This window comes from Myxine glutinosa, chromosome 1, assembly GCF_964187855.1.
Source record: "Myxine glutinosa chromosome 1, kmMyxGlut1.1, whole genome shotgun sequence".
Taxonomy (NCBI): Eukaryota; Metazoa; Chordata; class Myxini; order Myxiniformes; family Myxinidae; genus Myxine; species Myxine glutinosa.
Window position 1 is genome coordinate 129,418,575 of NC_136261.1, and position 12,237 is coordinate 129,430,811.

A 12,237-nucleotide genomic window follows, 5' to 3' on the forward strand; every position below is an offset into this window, starting at 1 on the left:
TCTACTGGAAAATGACTGGACCAATCCATTCGCCGATGATCCGTCATGTCTTCTCAGTATATCTACCGGAGCGGCTGCGAGGGAGGACGTTTCTAATGACCTACTCAACACCCTGCAAAAGGGGGAAGCGGCGTATCAAAGCTTCCAGAAACGTCTTGAAGAGGGAACAGGCTTTCATGACACATTGAACAAGCTAAACTTGAAGACCTTTGGTAAGATCAAGCAGAAAGTTGTGAAGGGCACAAACAAGGAGATCGTCCTGAGAGCTGACAGACAACTGTTTGCCACCATGATACTCATCGCCAAGACAAGGAACCTCGACATGCAACTTGTCCTTTGTCACCCACTAGGGCCGTTACCATGGTCTTTGGCAAACGTTGATGGGTCAATGAAATAAACGAACAAAGCTGCACTTGCGAAACACATGGAAGGTCTTGTGGAACCAGCCGAGAACGTTGACAAGCGAAGTGCAACAATAATTGATGCGATGGCTCTCATACAAAAGATGCATGGCGAGAACGACACGTTCGAAGAACTATCTGACCGCATCCTTGCTGCAGCGCTTCACGCTGGTCAAGGCAGTGAGCGCATCGATGTTGTCTTTGACACATACACAGAAGAATCCATCAAAGCAGCTGAGCGTGTGAACCGCGGTTCAAATGAAGGCATCAGTTTCAGCGAGATCAGACCCGCACACAAAATCATGAACTGGCGGCGTCTCCTTGCTTGCAGCCAGACAAAGGAGAAACTGGTTGTGTTTCTGGCGGAGTCGTGGAAACATGAAACAAATCGCGAAAAGCTAGGCAACAGAACACTGTATGTCACCTGTGGTGAAAAATGTCTGGTACTGACCCGCGATAGGTGGAAGTTGGTGCAAGCACTCGAATGTAGCCACGAGGAAGCAGACACGCGTATGTTTCTCCACGCAAAGCACGCCGCTACCCACTACAAGACGATCATCTTAGTGGCAGATGACACGGACGTTCTGATCATCAGTCTTCATCTCAGCAGAACCATCGATAGTCAGCTCTTCATCAGACGAGGAACAAAGGTTCGAGTCAGAATGATCGACGTTGGAAAGTTGGCTGCGGTATTGGGGTCTGGAGTTTGCAGTGCATTGCCAGGGCTTCATGCATGGAGCGGGTGTGACACTGTGAGTGCTCTGGCTAGCCAAGGAAAGATAAAGGCTTTGAAGCTTGTGCAAGCGAATGAGCTGTATCTTCAAGCATTCACAGATCTGGGATCTTCGTGGAATGTGCCAACAGACGTCTTCAATAGCATTCAGGCCTTCACGTGTCAGCTGTACGCCAAGAACACGAAGATCGTCGGTGTTAATTCGCTCCGTTATCACATGTTCTGTGCAAAGAAGGGCCAGATCGAATCTGGACAATTGCCGCCTTGTGAAGACTCCTTGATGCAGCATACGCTTAGGGCCAACTATCAGGCGGCTATCTGGCGACGCAGCCTTGAAAACCTACCAGACGTCCCAACACCATCAGCAGGACATGGTTGGGAACTCGATGATGGCGGTTCGCTCACAATCCGATGGATGGCGGGTCTACCAGCTCCAGATGTCGTCTTGAATCTCATCTCATGCACATGCAGAAGGACGTGTCGACCGTCAGATTGCTCCTGCATACTGAATGGGTTGAAGTGCACTGTTGTGTGTAAGCTGCAGGGATGCTCCAACATGGTGCAGGATGATGCTATCGTGGCTCAGGATGCCAATGACTCTGATGGCGACTCTGATGATTAACTTTGTGTGCACTGTATATTGTATAGCATATGTTGTTCTCTATTATAATGCAGGCCAAATTGCCTGAAAATCTTTATAGACAGATAAACGGTTTAGCAAAATGTATAATTTGGAAGATCATACCGGTGTTATTTGACTAAAACATGACATGTTCAATGATACCTCCGCTTGCTTATTAGGAATATACATCGTATGGTGTTAAAATCAGCTCCATACGTCTTTCCAAACTCTAGTAATGAATAATTAATATAATTGGCGGCCATTTTGAAATCCAAGATGGCCACCAAAGTGCAGATTTCCTATGTAACAATTTCCGCCTGCTTATTAGATATCGTATGGTGTTAAAATCCTCTCCGTACGACATTCCTAACTTGCGTTATCGTCAGAATAGATAATGCCAGCGGCGGCCTAAGTCATTTTATGCCTCTTTACATTTATTTGTTGTAAACTCGTGGTGGATGATATGTTTTAGTTTTTGTTATTTTTATAGACAGATAAACGGTGTAGCACAATGCATAATTTGGAAAATCATACCAGTGTTGTTTCACTAAAAAAAGTACAAGTCTAATAATAAAATATTGAAAAATATATGATTTTTTTTCGATAATTGATTTTTATAATAATTAATCTAAAACAAAATGCTTCATATTATTTTTTATTTAGACGGTACACATCGGACGTATATTTAGTCGTCAACCGCACATCGATAGCTAGTATAGAAGTCCAGATACACGTGCAACAATGTACCCCACCAAATGGGCATTTTCGAGCTGGGTGGTTTCAAAGATGGCGTCCATCCGGGCACTAAGCTACCGTTCTCAGATGTCCATCACACCTTTTCTGACACTTGAGACATTGGTCTAATGGAAAATCACAATGAGAATTACTCCCCCCGCCGGAGCATTACTTTTAGTCTGGCTCAAGGACTACCAGTCTCTGACATCGACTGGGAGAAATTTTACCCACTCCTCCATGCAGAATTCTTTCAGCTGTGCGATGGTTGAGGGGTTTCTTGCATGCACAGCTCGTTTCAAATCCCCCCACAACATCTCGATGGGATTTAGATCCGGGCTTTGACTTGGCCATTCCAGAACCCTCCATTTCTTTCTTTTCAGCCATTCCTTGGTGGATTTATTGGTATGTTTAGGGTCATTGTCATGTTGCAAGGTCTACCTTCGGTTGAGCTTCTACTTTCCGACAGATGGCCTCACATTATCCTCAAGCACCCTCTGGTACAATGAAGAATTCATAGTGGATTCTATGATGGTGAGCTGCCCAGGCCCTGATGCAGCAAAGCTGCCCCAAACCATAATATTTCCACCACCATGCTTTACAGTTGGTATCAGGTTCTTGTGGTCAAATTCTGTCTTTGGTTTTCGCCAAACATGTCTTCTGGTACTGTGGCCAAATAGCTCTACCTTTAACTCATCTATCCAGAGCACATTTTTTCAGAAGTGCTGGTCTTTGCGTGGGTGTTCATTGGCAAACTTTAGTCTTGCCCTGATGTTCTTTCTGGACAGCAAAGGTTTCCTCCTGGCACACCTCCCATGTCGATCAAATTTGTGCAGCCTCTTTCTAATGGTAGACTCGTGCACTTTGACATCAACAGTGGCAAGAGCTACCTGTAGGTCCAGTGATGACATTCTGGTGTTATTAGAGACCTCTTTCAGCATATTGCGGTCTGGTCTCGGGCTGAACTTGCTGCGGCGGCCTGGCCTGAACAAGTTGGCAGTTGTTTGGAATCTTCTCCACTTGTAGATGATCTTCTGGACAGTCGAATGATTGATTTCAAATTGTTTGGAGATCTTTTTAAATCCCTTCCCAGAATCGTAGGCATCTATAACCTTATTTCTGAAGGCTTCAGAGAGCTCTTTTGATCGAGGCATGGTGACGCCGCACACTTCAACAACAAAGAGCAAACCAAACTAAATGTCTGAGGTTTAAATAAGACAGCTTCCTCCAAGATCCTCTCTAACGATGTTCTAGTCATTTGCACCTGAGCTGGTGCACCTGATTCTAATTTTAGGTATTTGAAGTAGTGATAAATGTCGGGGTGTACTTACTTTTTCCACATGCGAAATTTGCATTTATGTTTATTTAAATTATACAATGGCCTACAAAATGTAAATGTTTCATGATATTTGTTATATTATATCACCTTTATCTGTCAATATTGTTGAAATGAAGATCAAATAGCTGTATGTTGAAATATGTTGAAAAAGTCAAAACTTTACATGGCGTGTACTTACCTTTTCACGTGACTGTATATATATATATATACAGACTTGGCATTTAATATGGAATATTATTTTTTTCTTGACTTGGGTTTACTTTCTTAACTCAGTATATCAATCTGGTGAGTTTCTTTTACACTTTGGTGATTTATTTGTTAAAAGAACCATGTCACTGATTGTCTGTCGCAGCAAGAAGTCAACAACTGGATTATATCACAGGTGGCGTGGCAAAATGTACGGACAGGTGCATTTGATGATTGGCTTCACAGTCGGGTATACAAGGGTTGTTGCGTTCTGGATTAGTGGAAAACAACTGCTGCACGTCTCCAAAAGTTATTGCCGCTTCCTCTGGAGATAGTCCGTCAACTCGACAATGCTGTTTGTCATGGAGTGGTGGCTTTACGAAATTACGGCATGAAACAGCGTGCTATTGCTCGGCAGTATGGCATCACTCAAGGTCAGGTGTCAAAGATCCTGAAACGAAATGCTCAGAGGGGTGTCTCTACTCCAATACCGAGGTCAGGACGTCCCCACAGAACCACAAGGAGGGATAATCGCCAGCTGCACCGGTAAGTCCGCAATGGCCGTACCAAGTCAGCTAATCGGCTTAGGGCTGAGTGGCAGCAACTGACAAATGTGCCTGTATCCAGAAGGCTCGTCAACCAACGACTGGTTCAAGCAGACTATCGTGCCAGGTGTCCCCTGAGAAAGCCACGCCTGACCAGACAACACCGCCAGCGCCGATTGCAGTGGGCCAGAGAGCACCGTCAATGGCAGCCAGGACACTGGAATCACGTGATCTTCAGTGACGAGTCTAGATTTCTGGTCTATCGTCAAGATGGCCACGTCCGAGTGCGCAGACAAGTGCATGAAGCCTACAACAAAGATTGTATAGTGCCAAGAGTCCAAGCTGGAGGTGGTGGGGTGACCGTTTGGGCTGCTTTTCATGCAGGGGGCAAAACTGACCTGGTTGTTCTGAATGGAAACCTGAACCAGTTCAAGTACAGGGCCATTCTGGAAGAAACATTGCTTCCATTTGCTCGTACAGCCTTTCGAGGAAACTTTGTCTTCCAAGATGACAATGCACGGCCTCATTGTGCTCGCATGATCCAACACTTTATTGCTGACCGTGGTGTAGAGCATATGGAGTGGCCTGCCATGTCCCCGGATATGAATCCGATATGAATCCAAATCGACCACTTGGCCAGCAGCCGACCGCTGTGCGTGAATTGCAACAGGCTATTGTCACTGCATGGCAAGCAATTCCGGTCCAAACCTTGGCAAATCTCGTGATCAGCATGCCTCAACGTGTACGTGCTCTCCTGAATGCTCGTGGGGGTTACACGAAGTACTGAACTGTAATTTTACTGTCCGTAATCCCAGTCGTTATTTAACTTTTGTTTTTGTTAAAAAAAATTTTGGCTAATGTGCAAAATAAAGACATACTTCTGGAAAACGTACAGAAGCTTAACACAGTACTGTCCATGAATTGAGTTCGATATCAGTTTACATCACTTTCAAGGATCAATTTATTTGTTTCGAAATGTCAAATGTAGTTTTTGTTTCTTTTAAAGGTCACATTAACAAAATCTAGAACAATTTCAACATAATTCCAATGAACTTTTGGTAATAAGACATCTTGAAAAGTAAGTTCACCCCCACAAAAAAAAATTCCATATTAAATGCCAAGTCTGTGTATATATATATATATATATATATATATATATATATATATATATCTTTCCATGTATCTCTCACCGCAAGCAGGGATGTCACAGAGTTCTGACCGCATGCCCTCATCGAGTGTGAAGCACCATGGTTCGGAGTGCTTGCCTCCTGGGTTACGACAGTATGCATGTCCTCCTGCTAGCTCCCGGTGGGCCCCTGCTGTTAGGGAATGGGCGTGTGGGTATTGGGAGTTCCACGGTTGGCACTGCCTGCCTGATCTCGTGACACTGGCTGTCCCACGATAAGCAATGCCTGTCTCATTGAAGCAATTGTGACCTGGTAAAGGAAATTTGAAGAAGCAGAGTGAGTGAAAAATAGAGGAGCATTGCTTGGGACAAAGCTGCACAGTAAAAGTACATTCAATTAACAGTGGTAATTCTGGATGTTATGCATTTATTTATTTATTTTCCTCCATAAATAATATTTTCTGGTTTCAGGCCTGACAAGGATTTTTCAGGGTTTTTTTTACTGGTGTTGTTAAAGTGTTATTTTAAGGAAATTACTGAACAAAACTTTTGATCAATATTGTATTTACATTTAACAAGGAATAGGAATGGAATGGAAATAAATTTAATTCCACCAGAAGCAAAATCGGAAACAAAATGGAGATCCTCATGACAGTAAAAACAAAAATTGTTATTCAATGTTATTTATATGCAGAGCACACTTTTGCTTGTGAAGCGTCCATGGTTGATGGACCTTCTTTCCATCACCAGGAAATTGATGATGCAACATTCAATCCACAAATGCTGCACTGAGCGGTGCAAAATCTTTACGTGTAGGAATGTTGTTCCTCCTCCTTTTTCTCGTTAATAACACAATAAGTTCTTCATACTTGTTATATTTTTATCCTGTTAATTTTTTTTTCAGGGATTTAAGCTTTAAAGATAAAGTTAATATTTGTTCCAGTTATATTGGGTCAGCTCACCCACAGCATTAAATGTTCAATGATCAGATGTCAATGTCGCGTTCCTTACAAAATATACGCTAAAGTATTTTCCCTTCTCTAAAATTAAGTTATTTTATTGATGGGCTCATATTACAGTACATACATTGCCATAGCTGCCGGCCTCTAATGAGGAAATTGGAGAAAGGTCTGGTACAGGTCAACCTTCGGGGCTCTGTAGAGTTACAGCCATCTCTCAACCAGACTTTTGTTGTAAACCCACGGAATCAGATCCACCCAACCTCCTCCCCTCCTCATTTTTGTGAAAATATTAAGTCATCCCCACACTTTCTTTGGAAAGTCAATAAGTCATGTAGCCGTTTTTACATTTACATTATCACCTAAGTACAAACTGTTCAATAAAGAAGAAAACCTCCAGCAAATGTATTTTTTCATCATCATCATCACCATCACCATCACCACCATCATCATCATCACCATCATCATCACCACCACCATCAGCATCATCATCATCATCATCACCATTACCACCATCATCATCATCATCACCATCATCATCATCCATCACATCCATCCAACACCACTGTTTCTTGAACTGTGAGTGGCTGAAATCACAACTTCATGGGCCTCACTTTGTTGGTTTCCTTAAAATGTATGAAAAAAAAGATGGATTTTTGGGTTTATCATGGTATGTTTCGGCCTAGAAGTCGATGTGGAGGATTAGTCTAATTGCCTAATTCCCACATTTTTCTTTCCTTCATTCATAGATAATTCGATTTCTCGAGTACAAGAGGTCAGAACAATAGAGGTGTTCATTCCTCTCTGGTACCTGCAGGGTCGCGAATGTTAATGAGATGTTTTGTGCATATTATTTGAACTTTGTGTGTCCACCCTACTGAAAAATTAGGAATGTAAATACCTTTTCAAATTGCTTGTTATCATAGAGAGTTACAGTATTTAAAACAAGCTACAGAATCATTATCAGCACTGGCTCATAGTACATTACATTTTGTCACAGTTCCCTGGTCACATTTTGTCACATTGTTTTGTGAGTACTCCTTAACAAAAAAATGAACACCTGACAAATTTTAATGCAAGCACTCACTGTTTGTCCACCTAGCTTTGCAGCCACGATTTGGCCTTCTTGGTTTTCTCAGCACAAGATTAGTCTTCGTACAAATATCGGCGCTCAGATCGCACCATCTAGCAACGTCGGTGACAACTTGTCCACTCCAGATTTGCCGTGCGGCCTGTTCAATAGCTCGATCGGAGATTTCTCAATTCCAAATTCACCGCGTGACTCACCCAAAAGCCAGATCAGGGCGAGGAGAGTGCTATATCCCTCCAAGCTTATGTCCCCTTTGCCTTCCTAGCCCACAAATAATTTGTGCAGTTTGTCCGAGACATGAAGGCCTGCCTCTCCCTCCTTGTAACCGCTCCAATCTACATCGACATCTCTCCCGTCCAGACGAGCAATCTCGGCCCTATATTTTGGTGAGTACTTACAGTGCATTCAGAAAGTATTCAGACCCCTTCGCTTTTTTCACATTTTGTTATGTTGCAGCCTTATGCTGAAATCGTTTAAATTAATTTTTTCTCTCATCAGTCTACACTCAATACCCTATAATGACAAAGAGAAAACAGGATTTTAGAAAGTTTTGCAAATTTATTAAAAATAAAAAGCTGAAATATCACATTTACATAAGTATTCAGACCCTTTGCTATGACACTTGAAATTTAGCTCAGGTGCCTCCCATTTCTCTTGATCATCTTTGAGATGTTTCTACACCTTGATATGAGTCCACCTGTGGTAAATTTAATTGATTTGACATGATTTGGAAAGGCACACACCTGTCTATACAAGGTCTCACAGCTGACGATGCACATCAGAGCAAAAACCAAGCCATGAGGTCGAAGGAACTGCCTGCAGAGCTCAGACAGGATTGTGTCGAGGCACAGATCTGGGGAAGCCTACAAAAAATTTTCTGCTGCATTGAAGGTTCCCAAGAGCACAGTGGCCTCCATAATTCTTAAATGGAAGAAGTTTGGAACAACCAGGACTCTTCCTCGAGCTGGCCGCCCGGCCAAACTGACCAATCGGGGGAGAAGGGCCTTGGTAACAGAGGTGACCAAGAACCCGATGGTCACTCTGGCTGAGCTCCAGAGATCCTGTGTGGAGATGGGAGAAACTTCCAGAAGGACAACCATCACTGCAACACTCCACCGATCTGGGCTTTATGGCAGAGTGGCCAGACGGAAGCCTCTCCTCAGTGAAAGACACATGAAAGCCCGCTTGGAGTTTGCAAAAAGCACCTAAAGGACTCTCAGACTGTGAGAAACAAGATTCTGTGGGCTTTCATGTGTCTTTCACTGAGGAGAGGCTTCCGTCGAGCCACTCTGCCATAAAGCCCAGATCGGTGGAATGTTGCAGTGATGGTTGTCCTTCTGGAAGTTTTTCCCATCTCCACACAGGATCTCTGGAGCTCAGCCAGAGTGACCATCGGGTTCTTGGTCACCTCTGTTGCCAAGGCCCTTCTCCCCCGATTGCTCAGTTTGGCCGGGCGGCCAGCTCTAGGAAGAGTCCTGGTTCCAAACTTCTTCTATTTAAGAATTATGGAGGCCACTGTGCTCTTGGGAACTTTCAATGCAGTAGAATTTTTTTTGTAGGCTTCCCCAAATCTGTGCGACACAATCCTGTCTCTGAGCTCTGCAGGCAGTTCCTTCGACCTCATGGCTTGGTTTTTATTCTGATATGCATTGTCAGCTGTGAGACCTTATATAGACAGGTGTGTGCCTTTCCAAATCATGTCTATTCAATTGAATTTACAGCAGGTGGACTCCAATCAAGGTGTAGAAACAACTCAAAGATGATCAAGAGAAATGGGAGGCACCTGAGCTAAATTTCAAGTGTCATAGCAAAGGGTCTGAATACTTATGTAAATGTGATATTTCAGTTTTTTATTTTTCATAAATTTGCAAAACTTTCTAAAATCCTGTTTTCTCTTTGTCATTATGGGGTATTGAGTGTAGATTGTTGAGGGAAAAAATGAATTTAAACGATTTCAGCATAAGGCTGCAACATAACCAAATGTGAAAAAAGTGAAGGGGTCTGAATACTTTCTGAATGCACTGTATGTAACTGTTAGTTTTCTCCATTTGTGTATTACATTTGTGTTTGCTCTTGATTTGTTTAATATTTGTCTCTAATATGTAGTTACGTGAGGTTAACGTTATGTTAGGGTAACCAAAAATGTGCACGGGAACACATCCCCCATTATAACATGACGTCTATGGCAATATCTCATCTGCTTAACGTTGTTCTGCTTAACGTAATTTTGCTTAACGTCGTTTTGCTTAACATCGTTTTGCTTAATGTCACACTTTATAGGAGCGCATCCAAGACATTGTGAAAACTTGCTGTAATGTGTTATAAATTAACAATTATACAATTAATTTCAGAAAATATCACACTTTGCAATTATTTTTCATTTATGCATTTCAATGTCTTAAACCATAGATAAGTCAATTTTGAGTATAAGTCAAGGCCCAGACTTCCAGGGAAAAAAGGATAGTTTTATATGCCGAAAAATACGGTATTTATTTATCAGCTCAGCTATTTATATTGTTTTAGGCTCTTTTCATAATAGTCGTTGTTAAGGTTAATGTTATATTCTATAAATAGATACGACGGGATTTTCAGTGTGATTTTTGTGAAATTCACATTTAAGTATCAGAATGTCAATGGTTCCAAGTAGTGATGGGCCGATATCGGTAATCGGCACAAGCTGATCTCTGAAATTTTTCAATAATTGGCATTGGCTGATTGGAGTCAGCGTGGAGTGCCAATTTTATTGATTACTGTACTGTCTGTCTGTATACAACCCAAAAACCTTGAGTAGCTTTCACCCTTGTTTCGTGTGAATTTCAATAAACACAATTTTTAAAACAATCTTGAATTATAGACATTTCAAGGAGATGTACATGAACATTATTCTTTATAAAACAGCTTGTAATCGTCGTGCGATTGGTAGAAAACATTTTGGCGATGTAATTTGGAAAACATGTTAATGTTCTCGGGTGTTGATCGAAAATCGGGTGTTGTCAAATTTATTTTGCTTTGAAACTCACAAAGACAAACAACATAACGTTTCTAAAGCATACCAGATTCATATAAATTAACCAATTGTTTTAGAAACAGCCATTCATACAAAGGAAAACATGATCGCTCATATGCTACTGAGGTTAAAAGTTCAAACCTACTGTGTGTCTTTCCTGGCCAAGTACGTCTTATGTCATACGTTCCAATTATTTATAAAGTCTCAGACATTTATAACCATTTATAACACTGAGTCAACGGGCAATCAATTTACTTACTGTATGAATGATTGTTCAGAACGGAATCCCTTTGTGACTCCCTGTGCTGTATTTTGTATAAAACTTGCTTTTCACACGACCATACAAGTACGAAATGCTTCCTTTTATATCCATCAATAGATTTATCGAATGAGTATATGGTAGCTCAACATTCCTATAAAAATGACAAGATGCTGTGCCGTTCGATGAACTAATCGACGAGAGAAGTGATTTAAATGTATTGATTCACAGCCACTCAATAACGTCAATCCGTCAATCGTGGGCATGGCACTGATCCGGCATCCACTTCATGTGTGCACAATGCACTATGACGTCATTATTTACCACTTTATAATTGGCATCGGTATCGGGCAAATTTTTTTTTTTATTCCATGTTTTTTTAAAATCAGTAATCGATTATAGTCAAATTTTCTAATTGGCCCAGCACTCGTCCCAAGTAACCCGCATGTGGTGGGTCTGGCCCGCATTATCACTTCCAAACCCGCTGACCTGCTGAGGCTGTAATAAATCTGCATTTGATTTCCAATGAACCTTGCGTTTCCAGGCAAAAAGTTAGCTTCACATAAACAGCCAATCAGAATGATTCTTTCGGAAGGTTAGCACAACAGGCAGTCAGAACGAGACTTCCCGGAATCTTGTAACAGTGAATGCATAATTTAATACCATTGTACAATTGGCACTGTACTTCTCATTCTGTGGCTTCTTTATTTGGGCTTTCCTATCATAATAGCTTCAATTTTTAGTGATGAAGGATCTGCTGGTGATGCCATAGAAAAAGCAGAAAGTAGTTCATTCATTCACTAAATTCCAGCGAGAATGGTAAAACTTTGGCCTTGCATCAACCCGGTAAACAACAATAGTAAGACGCCATTGTGTACAGTAAGTACCACTTTTGTTCGTGGCCGATTTAGGATATTTCCGCACAAATAGGACATCACATCTTTGAAATTGAACTCTAAAATGACGTGAAGTACTTTTCCTGTTTACCTGTTTTTCTTAAATTTCATATGGTAGTCTCATGTAACATTTTTTGTTTTTCTCATAAATTATAATACTATGACAATTCTTGTTTTAATTGCTTTATGTGTGTAACACTCATTTTGGACTTTGCCTTCTGGAGAAGAGTTTTGTTCCCAGCAAGACTCTTCTCCAAAAGGCAAAACCTTCAGCAGGTGCATGTATAACTGACCACATTGGCACTATTAACTAAGATGAACTGTACAGCAGTATAGATACCT

The 12,237-nt window shown here is 41.6% G+C and overlaps 1 protein-coding gene across 3 annotated transcripts in view; it reads right to left on the reverse strand.

Annotated features, from left to right (window-relative positions):
* Positions 1 to 12,237, reverse strand: part of LOC137428489 (inactive tyrosine-protein kinase transmembrane receptor ROR1) — a 296,494-nt gene that overhangs the window by 19,475 nt on the left and 264,782 nt on the right. For all 3 annotated transcript variants that reach the window (XM_068118421.2, XM_068118413.2, XM_068118418.2), the window contains exon 7: positions 5,749 to 5,994. In XM_068118421.2, the coding sequence (XP_067974522.2) occupies positions 5,749 to 5,994 (246 nt within the window). The remainder of the gene's footprint in view (positions 1 to 5,748; positions 5,995 to 12,237) is intronic.